Genomic DNA, 13565 nt, shown 5'->3' with positions numbered 1-13565 from the left:
GGCAGAGATGAAAGTTTAGAAGTTGGTGTCGCTACCTGCAAAACAAAAACAAAGAATTATTTAAAACTGGAACAAACAAAAAAACAACACCAAACCAAAAAAACACCTTAACCACTTCAGCCCCGGACCATATTGGTGCTCAATGACCTGGCCCCTTTTTGCGATTCGGCACTGCGTCGCTTTAACTGACAATTGCTCAGTCGTGCGACGTGGCTCCCAAACAAAATTGGCGTCCTTTTTTTTCCCCACAAATAGAGCTTTCTTTTGGTGGTAATTGATCACCTCTGCGGTTTTTATTTTTTGCGCTATAAACAAAAATAGCACGACAATTTTGAAAAAAAATAATAATGATTTTTTGCTGTAATAAATAGATATATATGTAGATATAGATAGACATCTACATACATACATACATACATACATACATACATATACACACACACACACACACACACACACATATACATATATATATATATATATATATACACATACATATATATATATATATATATATATATATATATATATATATATATATATATATATATATATATATATATATATATATATATATATATATACATATATATATATATATATATACATATACACACACACACACACACATAATAAATATATATATATATATATATATATATATATATATATATATATATATATATATATATATATATATATATATATATATATATATATATATATATATATATATATATATATATATACACACACACATAATAAATATATATATATATATATACATATATACACACACACACACACACACACACACATATACACACACACAAAAAAATGTTTCCTCAGTTTAGGCTGATACGTATTCTTCTACATTTTTTTCCCCGAAAAATATCGCAACAAGCGTTTGATTGGTTTGCGCAAAAGTTATAGCGTCTACAAAATAGGGCAGTTTTATGGCTTTTTTATTAATATTTTTTTTTTACTAGTAATGGCGGCGATCAGCGATTTTTTTTTGGTACTGCGACCTTATGGCGGACAATTCGGACACTTTTTGGGACCATTGGCAATTTTATCGCGATCAATGCTATAAAAATGCATTGATTACTATAAAAATGACACTGGCAGGTAATGGGTTAACACTAGGGGGCGAGGAAGGGGTTAAGTATGTTCCCTGGGTGTGTTCTAACTGTAGGGGGGGGGGTGGACTGACTTGGGGAAATGACTGATCGCTGTTCATACATTGTATGAACAGACAATCGGGCATTTCTCCCCCTGACAGGACCGGGAGCTGTGTGTTTACACACACGGCTCCCGGTTCTCGCTCTGTAACGAGCGATCGCGGGTGTCCGGCGGTGATCGCACCCGCCGAGACCAGGGACGTGCGGGGGGCACGCGCCCCTATTGGCTGATTCGCGAGATGACGTATTATTACGTGATCTCGTGCAGCTGACCTGCCGCCGTAAAAGGGCGGCGGCTGGTCGGCAAACTTTTAACATTAAACAAACTCACATTGCCGAGCAAGTAACTTATATTGTCCTGCCTCAAATCACTCCACCAAGAAGTTTTGTTTTGTTCTTTTCTAGATCAACAAATATTAAAGTTGATGTAAACCCTCCATACACCCAGTGAAGTGAACAGCCTCAGATGATACACAGATATTAACCAAATCTCCCCACATAGGTTTTATATGTATATCTGCTGTCTTCACATTTATATACCGTTTAGAAAGTTGAGATTTGTTAGGAGATTTTCTCTTCCTGGTTAACACAGAGTGTGATGTCTGGGCATACAGCCAACATTGCTGATTGGAGGAAAGGCACACACCCCTCTCATCATAGGCAGAGACTCTCGCCATTTTGTAAAAGGAGCTGCTCTCTGCTAATCTATTATAGCAACCTCCTTTGACAAAAGACTCAGGCTGCTTTTGTCTTAAAAAATAAATAAATAAAATAATCAGGAATTTTCAGGCCGATAACAGAGGAACAGTTCAGAAGAGAGCTATAAGACTTAGCTCATTGAAAAGAGATAACAAAATACTGTAGATATATCTGCTCAACTCAAATTTCATGAATCGGGTTTACATCCACTTTAATATTCATACTAGGTACAATTCACCATATGTGTACTAGGTAAGCTAAAGCTCAGTCAATGTGTTTTTAAACACAACTGAGAGCCTGTTTCCTACACAACTACTCAACTCAGAATGTACTTCTCCCAGCCAAGTGGCCACAATGTTTGTAGGTGCTCTATGATTAAGGCCCCTAATGGGTGAAACATGTTAAGAGGGTTCTCCCATAGGTAGGAGACCAAGCTGAAACCATTTTTTTTTTACACTACGACTATATGCCAAGGCAGTGAGCAAACTGGGCCATTTTGTTGTAAGTCAAATAATTCAGGTTCTATTTTTTTTTTTTTTTTTACTTCTGCAACAGGGTGCTTCCAAGACACTGAATTTACAAAGTTGAAAGTCCACCTGACTCCATGAAACAGATAAAAAATGTGCCCTCTTTAAAAGAGGGTATTTAACCACTTCCATACAGGGCACTTACGCACCTTCCCGCCCAAGCCAATTTTCAGCTTTCAGCACTGTCGCACTTTGAATGGCAATTGCGCGGTCATGCTACACTGTACCCAAACAAAATTGGCGTCCTTTTTTCCCCCACAAATAGAGCTTTCTTTTGGTGGCATTTGATCACCTCTGGCAAAAGGGTGGTCCAGGTTGGGCTTCCCTGGTGGTCCAGTGTGGCGATCCGAGGGAGGGCTGCGCTAACCCCTGTCAGGAGAGCCGCCGATCGGCTCTCCTCTACTCGCGTCTGTCAGACGCGAGTGAGGAAGAGCCATCAACGGCTCTTCCTGTTTACATCGTGATCAGCCGTGGTTGGACACGGCTGATCACATGGTAAAGAGTCTCCGTGAGAGACTCTTTACCAAGATCGGTGTTGCGGGGTGTCAGACTGACACCCTGCAACAACGATCGCCGCGATGCGCGCCCCCAGGGGGCGCGCAGCGGCTCAGAATCCTGAGGACGTCATATGACGTCCAGTCAGGATTCTACAACCACTTTGCCGCCGTCAATATGTGATTGGCGGGCGGCAAGTGGTTAATACTCCTGTCCTTCTGCCCGCACCATGTGCCACTGTATTACAGAAAAACAAACTCTAGAAGAATCTTTTGAATTAGACACTTCCAAGATTAATGGTTCTACCCTGAGTGCAATGGCTTTTCCTTCCGACTCCCACATGACACAGTAAAAATGTAAGGTTCAGTAGGAGAAACCACAGCACATGGCAGGGCAAACAGGAATAAGCCTGACATTTTTGTTCTATTTTTATAGCCATCACTTGTAACCCCCAAGCCCACAGTCCCCCTCAAGGGAAAAAGGCAGGCTGCTCCTCAGGGGACAATAGCTTAAACTTCCCTTCACATATTCACAACGGGAAGAAAAAGAAAATCTCACATAAGGCTTCCATTTCACTTCAACTGCGGAAACCTAGCTATTAACCACTTAAGACCCGGACCAAAATTCAGCTAAAGAACCTTGCCCCTTTTTGCGATTCGGCACTGCGTCGCTTTAACTGACAATTGCGCGGTCGTGCGACGTGGCTCCCAAACAAAATTGGCGTCCTTTTTTTCCCACAAATAGAGCTTTCTTTTGGTGGTATTTGATCACCTCTGGTTTTTATTTTTTGCGCTATAAACAAAAATAGAGCGACAATTTAAAAAAAAAAAAAAAAAATTAAAAAAAAAGCAATATTTTTAACTTTTTGCTATAATAAATATCCCCCAAAAATATATATAACAAAAAAAATTATCTTCGGTTTAGGCCGATACGTATTCTTCTACCTATTTTTGGTTAAAAAAAAAAAAAAAAACGCAATAAGCGTTTATCGGTTGGTTTCCCCAAAATTTAAAGCGTTTTCAAAATAGGGGATAGTTTTATTGCATTTTTATAAATTTTTTTTTTTTTACTACTAATGGAGGCGATCAGCGATTTTTTTCGTGACTGCGACATTATGGCAGACACTTCGGACAATTTTGACACATTTTTGGGACCATTGTCATTTTCACAGCAAAAAATGCATTGTTTGTGAAAATGACAATTGCAGTTTGGGAGTTAACCACAGGGGGGCGCTGATGGGGTTACGTGTGACCTGAAGTGTGTTTACAACTGTAGTGGGGTGTGGCGTCATCAATTGTGTCCCCCTATAAAAGGGATGACACGATCGATGCTGTCGCCACAATGAAGAACGGGGAAGCCGTGTTTACACACGGCTCTCCCCGTTCTTCAGCTCCGGGGACCGATCTCCGATGGCGATCGGGTCCGCGGGTCCCGGAGCTTCGGACAGGGTCGCGGGCGCGCGCCCACGGCGGTGTACTAGTACAGGACGTACCTGTACGTACATGTGCACAGCTGTGCCATTCTGCCGACGTATGTGCAGGAGGCGGTCCTTAAGTGGTTAAAAAGATTGCCCAGTAAGGATTTAAAAAGCTCCCACATCCAACCTACTGGTACTCCTTCACCACACTTCCATCAGGAGTGCAAACCCTACAGAAGCTTCATGCTAGAGTTTTTTTTCAGGATTGGGTTGCTTAGGCCCGAGTACTACACCCTAGCAAAAGGTCACATGCTCCCTAGTACTTAGAAATGCTGGGTTAACCCCAAGGACTTAATGGAGCAGGGCAATGAACAATCATATATAGGGTTGGAGGAGCTTTATGGGCAAAGTGACAGACTCTTTACATTCAATCTTGCCTGCTTAGCAAAACCTGAACCACCACACTGATGCTAGCACAGACACAAATAAAATAGCAACCAATAAAAGGAATACCACCACTTCCACATAGAAAAGTGTCAGTGATGTGCCAACTGTCTCTTCTAATCCATGGAGCGGTAGCCAGACAGCTACTAATTATGTGTATTCTTCAACCAATTTTCTGGCAACTAAAATAAGTAGCCTATTGGCATTTTAACTGTACATTTAGCACTTTGGCTGGACCTTCTGAAACCAATAATGATACAGCACAACATATACATGATCTCTTATGTCTCACCTGTTTGACAGGCTCATCCTCATCAGTCTCGCTGCTTTCTGTACTACTATCGGCCTGAACTTTCTGTACTGGCGGAGCAGCCTGTCTTTTTCCCTTGGAAGCCTTTTGACTTGAGGAGACTGTGGGCTTGGAAGTTACAGGTGCTGGCTATAAAAATAGAACAAAAAGGTCAGGCTCACGCATCAAACACATGTAGTTATTAGAACTAGGAAAGCTTTTAAAAAGACACAAACTGCAGAATTTCAACCTTGTATTTTTTTTAACATACAATACAAAACTGGCAAAAATAACCACTTTGTAGAGCATATTACCTTACTTTAAAGCCCTGTTGTATTTTCTCCAAAGACTATACAAATCAAGTTGTGCATCAAAAAAGTAAGTGTTAATTGTCCGTTACTTTTCTAATGCTTCCCCTACCTAGCAGAAAGCTGCTGCTGCTGCTAAAAGTAGGGCCCCTGCCTTGTCACCGCTGCAATAATGGGTTGCAGTTGTGGCAAGACCAGGAGTGAGAGTCGGCCAGATGCTTTCCTGTCCCCTGTAGAAAAGATTTAGTCTGCCTCCCTTCTCCGATGGGGAGATCTCTGCCATACGCACCCCTGCCACGTCTCCGAGTTGAGGGGAGAATGCAGCTGCCTCTCCTCCCCACAGTTGGGGAGATTGCACACCCCCCCCCCCCCCATTTCACTTCCCTCAATTGGGGAAAAAAAATCCAGCTGCACCCCCCCATATCCCATCCTTCACAGTTGGGGAGATTTTAGTGGTTGCCCCTCCCCCCCCCCCATCTTTTACAGTTAAGATTTAAGCCACGCCTATTCCTTAGTTGGGGAAATTTCAGCAGCACCCCCCCTCCCCCCATTCCTCAGTTTGGGAGATACACACCCCCTCTCCCATATCCCTCACAGTCCGGGAGATTTCATCTGTTGTCCCACATCCTTCACAGAACTTCTGGCTCAGATTGCTGTGGGTGGGAGCGGGTACCTGTCAAAACCAGGCGGGTGCAAAACAAGCAGAACTTCCCCATTTGGGCGGAGCTCAGCTTTAACCAAAGGTAGCCATGGTTTTAGATCTCTTTACAATGGGTATAGCACAAAACTGGCTAGTGCTCATACAAAAAGATAACACTAGCTTCTTTTTCTTTTCTTTTTTTTAACTTTGAAACGATTTTATGCATTCTACATGACAGAAGAACCAAAACTCACCAGCTTATCAATGTCAGTCTCATCACTATCAGCAGAGCTCCTGCTCACCTCTGCTTTTCCATTAGATGGTTTGCTGAGGGATTTCTGCTCGGCAGCTACAGGGTCTGGATTTTTTTTGCCACGTGCAACCTGAGGAAATTTTTATATAGTTTATAAAAATTGCTAATAAAATACTAATAAAAGTAGTACACATCCACTAGCTTAACATTTCCCATTTTGGACAATTCACTAAAAAAAGACAGAAAAAGGCATGTTCACTTAAAGTAAAACAGTGTTCACTTCAATCATGCACTCATGTGAAAAGCAAACGTACTCTTCTACTTAAAGGAGTTGTAAAGGAAGAAAAAAAATTTTGTCTGCAAGGTAGACAGAATAGTGTAATGATTCTGTTAAAAAAAAAAAAAAAAAAAAAGTAAATACCTATTAAATTCCTTCATCTATATCACCTCCGGCATTCTAGTTTCTGTTCTCTCATTCACTTACTGGTTTGCGGCGCTTGTTCATGTAAGAACTACATTTCCCAGTATGAATTGCGGCACGCCCAGTAATTCACACCACCTTGAAGTTTCTAACACGTAGAGAGCGTCCTGCCGCACAGATGTAGTTCCCAGGAGGGGGTGAGCACATTACTGACCACCGCAGTAAAGCCTCCCATCACGGTGGTGAGTAACAATCAGACAAGCAGGAAGTGAACAGAGAAGAGAAGAAATAGAGCAACTTCTGAGCAAAAACGAACAATGAGGAAGTGGAAAGAGGAATGTCTGCAGGTAAAGGATGCTTATTATGAAAAAAAAAAAAAAAAAAAAAAAATTCCCTTTACAACCCCTTTAAGTACATTAAAAGCAACCATCTGAGGAGGATTAGCTAGCTTCTAGCACCCCCAGACACAAGCACATTTTTTACCATTACCTATTTATAAATATTTTCAAAACAATGGAGGTGCACTGGTAAGATGGCCTAGGCTGACGTTTTAACTTCCTGTAACTCATCGCACTGTGGAGTGGGCTTCGTAGGTGTGAATCTGTAGCCTCAAGATTTTTAGCTTAAAGGGTCACTAAAGGAAAAGATCTTTTTTAGCTGAAATGACTGTTTACAGGGTATAGAGACATAATGGTTAACTGATTCCCTTTAAAAATGATTAAAAAATAGATAAAAACCAATCATATAATGTACCTACAGTTTAGTTTCGTTTTTGCTGTGGTTTTCTGGTTCTCTGATGTACAGAGACAAAGAGACAATAGAGGGCAGTGATGCTTTGTAAAACGAAACTGGATTGGTGCTGACACACAGTAATCACACCTCCTTGATTAGTCACCACAGCGAGAAATCTCCCAGTACTGTGGTGATCAGAAAACAGACAACCAGGAAGTGTCCAGAACAGAGGAATTACAGCAACATCAGAGCAAAAACGAACAATGAGGACATGAAACCAGGACTGCAGTAAGGTAAAGGAAGCTATTTAGCTAAAAAAAAAAAATGACCCTTTACGAGGACAAGTTGTTTTTTAAATTTTTTTTTTTTTTATAAAATAGAAATAAATGCACTTTTTTTTGCAAAAGCGTGCATTATTTTTTGTTGCAGGAACCTGTAAAACATTGCACCAGTGATCAGCAAATCGCTGATGCCATGCAGGTCTCCTGCAGACTTGTCAGTATATCTGCCTGCTCGTACCTTGTATGAAGAAGATAATATATTCTGACAGGAAGAATCAAAACTACCACAGCGCCGTGGCAGGTAACTGAAAACTACAAGCCGTCGAGCCGCAAAAGGATGTTGGGACTTGTAGTTCATTCATACACAGAGCTGTGTATGAATGATGTGGGCGGAAAATGTATGGTGGGGTGTTTTTTTTTTTTTACTTTCAAAGCTGTTGGTCTGGCCACCTGAGGTGTAAAATGGGAAGCAGGGTCAGTAGATGAGTGCCTCATATGAATGCCAATTTTCTGAAAGTTCTTCTTTAGAAAGATTAAAGCATGTCCCACCCCTTCCAATCTCTATTACCATCTCCCAGTACATGGGGTACGCTGAGAGATTGCGCCAACAGTTAAAACTGGAATCTTCTAAAGCCTACAATACACTCATTTACATTTATCCGATTCGTGTTTTTAACCACTTCAATACCAGGCACTTACACCCCTGGCCAAGCCAATTTTCAGCTTTCTGAGCCGTCACTGTTTAAATGACAATGGCGGTCATGCTACACTGTACCCAAACAGAATTTATATCATTTTGTTCCCACAAATGAAGCTTTCTTTTGGAGGTATTTGTTTAGCAAAAAATAAAAACCACAGAGATGATCAAATAAAAAAAAAAAAGGGGAAGAAGACTGAAGTTTTTCTTTTGCTTCCGTTATAACATTTTGTAAATAAGTTTTCTCCTTCACCGATAAGGCGGCACTGATAAGCATCCCTGGCAGGCATTGCTGATGTGCACCGATTGGCAGCCGCCTGGTGGTCTAGGGTGGCATACCTGGTGGTCCAGCTTGGTGGCCATCCCTAGTGGTCCCGACGGCATCTTGGGCAGAAAGACCAGCACAGCCCCCCCCCCCCCCCCCCCCCCCGTCAGCAGAGCAGCCGATCAGCTCTCCTACTCGCGTCAAACGATTAGACATGGCTGATTACGTGGGAAAGAGCCTCCGTCAGAGGCTCTTTACCGAGATTGGTGTAGCGGTGTGTCAAATGACGCCCAATCAGGATAACTGAATCACCGACCGCCCGTCATTCTACTATAGGCCACGTTCAGATTTCCCCCAAAAAATAACTGCCCATCTTTTTGCTAAATAACTAAATGTGCATTTATTATTTTTCTTTTTTTGACAAGTGCTTGCAGAGCACTGCACCCACAATCAGTGGATCGCATGTGCAACGTCAGGCTCCTGCACACTCCACCCATTCCTCTGTACAGACAGCTCTTGAGCAGTAGGCAGTATGAATGACCTACAAGCGTGTTGATCAGCATGCCCTAAATTCATTCAATCTACAAGTCTGCCACAGTGGCAGACGGGACTTGTAGTTTTGTCATTCACAGATTCCAGTGAATGAATGATGCAGCTGTGTGGGCAGAGTCCTTCACAGCCTTGCTCTTTTAAAAATGTGACAGTAAGCGTGGGAGAAGAACCCCTATCTGTCACATTTTTACAGGTTTAAATTAAGGCCAAAATTTAAATATGGTCCATTCAAACTCCATCTACCCCACAATCTACAGTTGAGAAGGAGAAAATAAATTAAAATACAGACAATGTCCCACCACGTACACTTACTTGCTTTGTAGTCTCTTCTTCTGTCTCTGAGCTAGAAGAACTCCCATTACTCTTTTCTGCTCCTGGTTTGGACTTTAAACTGGCAGCTTTATGCACAAAAGGGACAAGATGAAATTACCATTTTACATGAATACCTGTTTTTGTCAAGTGAGCATTTTTAAGAAACAGATATTAACTCACAGCCAACTCTTATTTACCCTGTATAGGGGCTGCGTTTGCCGTCTTTTACTTACCAACAGAGGAGTAATTCCCATCTGGAAAAACATCCGCTTCTTGCGTGACAGAAGATCCTGGATTGTCGTTCAATGAAGCACTTGCCTTTTTGGAGATTACCTTAACATCTGCTGCAGCTTCAGTAGCCAAATTCATTTTCTTCTTAACTTGTTTGGTCTAAAAAAAAAAAAAAAAAAAAAAAAAAAAAAAAAGCCATAAATCATTTTGTCCTTTTACCTAACCAGTTTTAAGAGAACCCTTGAATGTGCCAAGCGTATAACACGACTTGTAAAACCTCAGCTCAACTTCTATGCCAGAGGTGAAAAAAATCAAACATTTAAAATCTGTATCAAGACAAAAGCTTTGTTACAGCCACACCAGAGACACTAATACTTAATGCAAACACTACAAAGTTTGGAAGCCTGCATGTGTCACATTATGTGGTGCAAATCCTTGGCTTTTGGATGGTGCAGCAGGAGATAGTTATCCACTCGAGCTGGATTATGAAGTTCTATTGAATCAAGCAATAGGAAACACTCCACGATGTATGCAGAATGTGACTTGATGTCTTTCCAGATGATCAGAACATTAAAGCTGCATATTAACCTTTGGGTCTCTCCAACGGTGAAACAGGGTGTGCCAACATTTTCAGTTATGAAGATTTTATCGTGTTACTTACCCTTCGCCGAACTGTTTTGCAGGAATTCAGAACAGCACACGTGCATGGAACCACTCCCAGATCTGAAAGTCAAAATTCTAAGTCGCTTTCCCGTCTGCTAGATGAGACTGATTTCCTGTACCATTACAGAGATGCGTCTACATTGCCCAGTGCACTGAGCCCTGAGCAATAGGGATGAAGCCAGACACATTCTTTTCCATGTGTCTGCATTTTCATAATGTGAGCTGAATGATGAGAAAAGTCAGTGAATGGTCTGACTGGCTGTATGAAGCTAAACTGGATCAGTCTGGATGGCACTAGCCAACCAATAAAAAAAAAAAAAAAAAAAAAAAAGTATATATATACATACATACATACATACATACATACATACATATATATATATATATATATACATATATATACACATACACACACACACACACACACACACACACGTTTACATACCCTGGCAGAATTTATGATTTGTTGGCCATTTTTCTGAGAATATGATTGATAACAAACATTTTTCACTCATGGTTTGTGTTTGGCTGATGACATTTATTTTTCCAATCAACTGCGTTTACTTATTTTAAATCAGAATGGCAACAGAAACTACCCAAATGATCAAAAGTTTACATACCCTAGTGATTTTGGCCTGATAACATGCCCACAAATTTGACACAAAAGGGGGTTTGAATGGCTATTAAAAAAGGTAACCATCCTCACCTGTGATCTGTTTGCTTGTAATTAGTGTGTGTATATATAAAAAGGTAAATGAGTTTCTGGACTCCTGACAGACCCTTGCATCTTTCATCCAGTGCTGCAATGACATTTCTGGATTCTTAGTCATAAGGAAAGCAAAAGAATTGTCAAAGGATCTGTGGGAAAAGGTAGTTGAACTGTATAAAACAGGAAAGGGGTATAAAAAGATATCCAAGGAATTGAGAATGCCAATCGGCAGTGTTCAAACTCTAATCAAGTGGAAAATTAGGGATTCTGTTGAAACCAAATCATGGTCAGGTAGACCAACTAATATTTCACCCACAACCGCCAGGAAAATTGTTCGGGATGCAAAGAAAAACCCACAAACTTTTTCAGGTGAAATACAGGACTCTGAAAACATGTGGTATGGCTGTTTGAAGATGCACAATAAGGAGGCACTTGAAGAAAGATGGGCTGCATGGTCGAGTCGCCAGAAGAAAGTCATTACTACGCAAATGCCACAAAGTATCCCGCTTACAATATGCCAAACAGCACAGAGACAAGCCTCAAACCTTCTGGCACAAAGACATTTGGAGTGATTGGACCAAAATGTAGCTTTTTGGCCACAACCATAAACGCTACATTTGGAGAGAAGTCAACAAGGCCTATGATGGAAGGTACATCATTCCTACTGTGAAACACGGAGGTGAATCGCTGATGTTTTGGGGGATGTTTGAGCTACAAAAAGGCACAGGAAATTTAGTCAGAATTAATGGCAAGAAAAACATAGTATGTTATCAGAAAATACTGGAGGAACATTTGCATTCATCAGCCCGGAAGCTGCGCATGGAACCTACTTGGACATTCCAATATGACAATGATCTAAAACACAAGGCCAAGTAGACCGGTCATTGGCTACAGCAGAATAAAGTGAAGGTTCTGGAGTGGACATCTCAGTCTCCTGACTTCAATATCATTGAGCCACTCTGGGGAGATCTCAAAACGTTCAGTTCATGCAAGACAGCCCAAGAATTTCCAGGAACTGGAGGCTTTTTTGCCAAGCGGAATGGGCAGCTTTACCATCTGAGAAGATAGAGTCTCATCCACAAACTACTTCAAGCTGTCATTGATGTTAAAGGGGGCAATACATGGTATTAAGAACTGGGGTATGTAAACCAGTGATCAGGGTCACTTGGGTAGTTTCTGTTGCCATTATGATTTAAAAAGAGTAAAATACAGTTGATTGATAATAAACTGATTCAGCCAAACACCAACCATGAGTGAAAGAAATGTTTGTGTTATCATTCATATTCTCAGAAAAAATGGCCAAGAAATAGTAAATTCTGCCAGGGTAAACTTGTAAACCTATAAGCACAACTGAAGCGATTGGTCAGGAAACTGTCAGATCACACAGAGTGGGGGATCTTCTTTGAAACAGCTATGAAAACACTGCTGTCAAACAAAGTCCTGCCTCCTGGATCAGCTTATATGATAGACAGCACACTGGTCCAATTCCGATCCAGGAGGCAGGACTTTGAAAGTGGCCAGCGTTTCATATCAAAGCTGTGTCACAGCAGAAGATTCCAGCTCTGTGTGATCCTGCCTGCAATCCTCCCGGTTCCTCCCTGAGATCCCCGCTACATTGATGGCCACTGTTGAGGCGGCACCAATAAGCTGCACTGATGGCCACCGATGAGGCTGCACGGATATGCTTTAGGTTAATATAGTTAATATTTAATTTTGTAACTCAATTGTGCATAAAACATTTAACAGTGTCATTTGATGAGATAATCAACGAGTCCGTGTTAAGGGCTGGAGTAAGGGCAGGGGCAGGGGCAGGGTATGAGTTAAGTGGGACAACTGGTGGCGAGTAACTCTTAAGGCTGGGCTGGTAGCTCAGGACTTGGGTGGATGATATATACCGTATTTATCGGGGTGTTGCGCGCTCCGGCGTATAGCGCGCACCCCTAAAGTGGACCCGACATTCCTGTAAAAAAAAAAAAGATTAGTACAAGTGTAATGACGACACTGCGAATCCATCCGATACGTTTAAGCCTCTTCTGTTTAAGTCTCTGTTCCTCAGTAACTGGGCTTCAACAGCTATGCTTTAAACCAATGACAGATGTAGGATGCCAAAACTGTCCTTGAAGCACAGGAACCTAATAATGAAATGTCAGCCAGGACCCTTATCGTGTGCGAGTACCATTTTCAGAGCAATAACCACCAGAAAGCCCCCTACAGTGAACAAAAACTAAAACTGGGGCAGTATAATGCAACAATCTTTTTAGAATTCCTGTGTCCCTCAATAGACAAAGGAAATAGTATTGTGAAATGTAATACTACTGTCCTTCATCTCACTCCCTTCTAGGGCCGAAACAAAAATCGATTAAATCGACCAATAATCGATTATGAAAATAGTTGTCAACTATTTTCATAAGTGATCAGCCAGCCAGTTGGCCTGCATACAGAATGAATT

General features: G+C 41.3%; 1 protein-coding gene across 3 annotated transcripts in view; it reads right to left on the bottom strand.

The window, feature by feature from the left end:
- Positions 1 to 4944: 4944 nt before the first annotated feature.
- Positions 4945 to 13565, bottom strand: part of TCOF1 (treacle ribosome biogenesis factor 1) — a 22549-nt gene continuing 13928 nt past the window's right edge. For 2 of the 3 annotated variants that reach the window (XM_040345021.1, XM_040345022.1), the window contains 4 exons: positions 9747 to 9903; positions 9514 to 9599; positions 6255 to 6383; positions 4945 to 5202 (listed from right to left, as the gene is read on the bottom strand). In XM_040345021.1, the coding sequence (XP_040200955.1) occupies positions 4960 to 5202; positions 6255 to 6383; positions 9514 to 9599; positions 9747 to 9903 (615 nt within the window). In that variant the 3' untranslated portion in view covers positions 4945 to 4959. Of the gene's footprint in view, positions 5203 to 6254; positions 6384 to 9513; positions 9600 to 9746; positions 9904 to 11661; positions 11665 to 13565 lie in introns of all 3 variants that reach the window. The other variant, XM_040345020.1, reaches the window with a different exon arrangement.

The sequence above is a fragment of the Rana temporaria genome, chromosome 3, assembly GCF_905171775.1.
Source record: "Rana temporaria chromosome 3, aRanTem1.1, whole genome shotgun sequence".
Lineage (NCBI taxonomy): Eukaryota > Metazoa > Chordata > Amphibia > Anura > Ranidae > Rana > Rana temporaria.
Note: the sequence above shows the minus strand (reverse complement) of the source record. Positions and strands in the feature narration are given on the sequence as shown.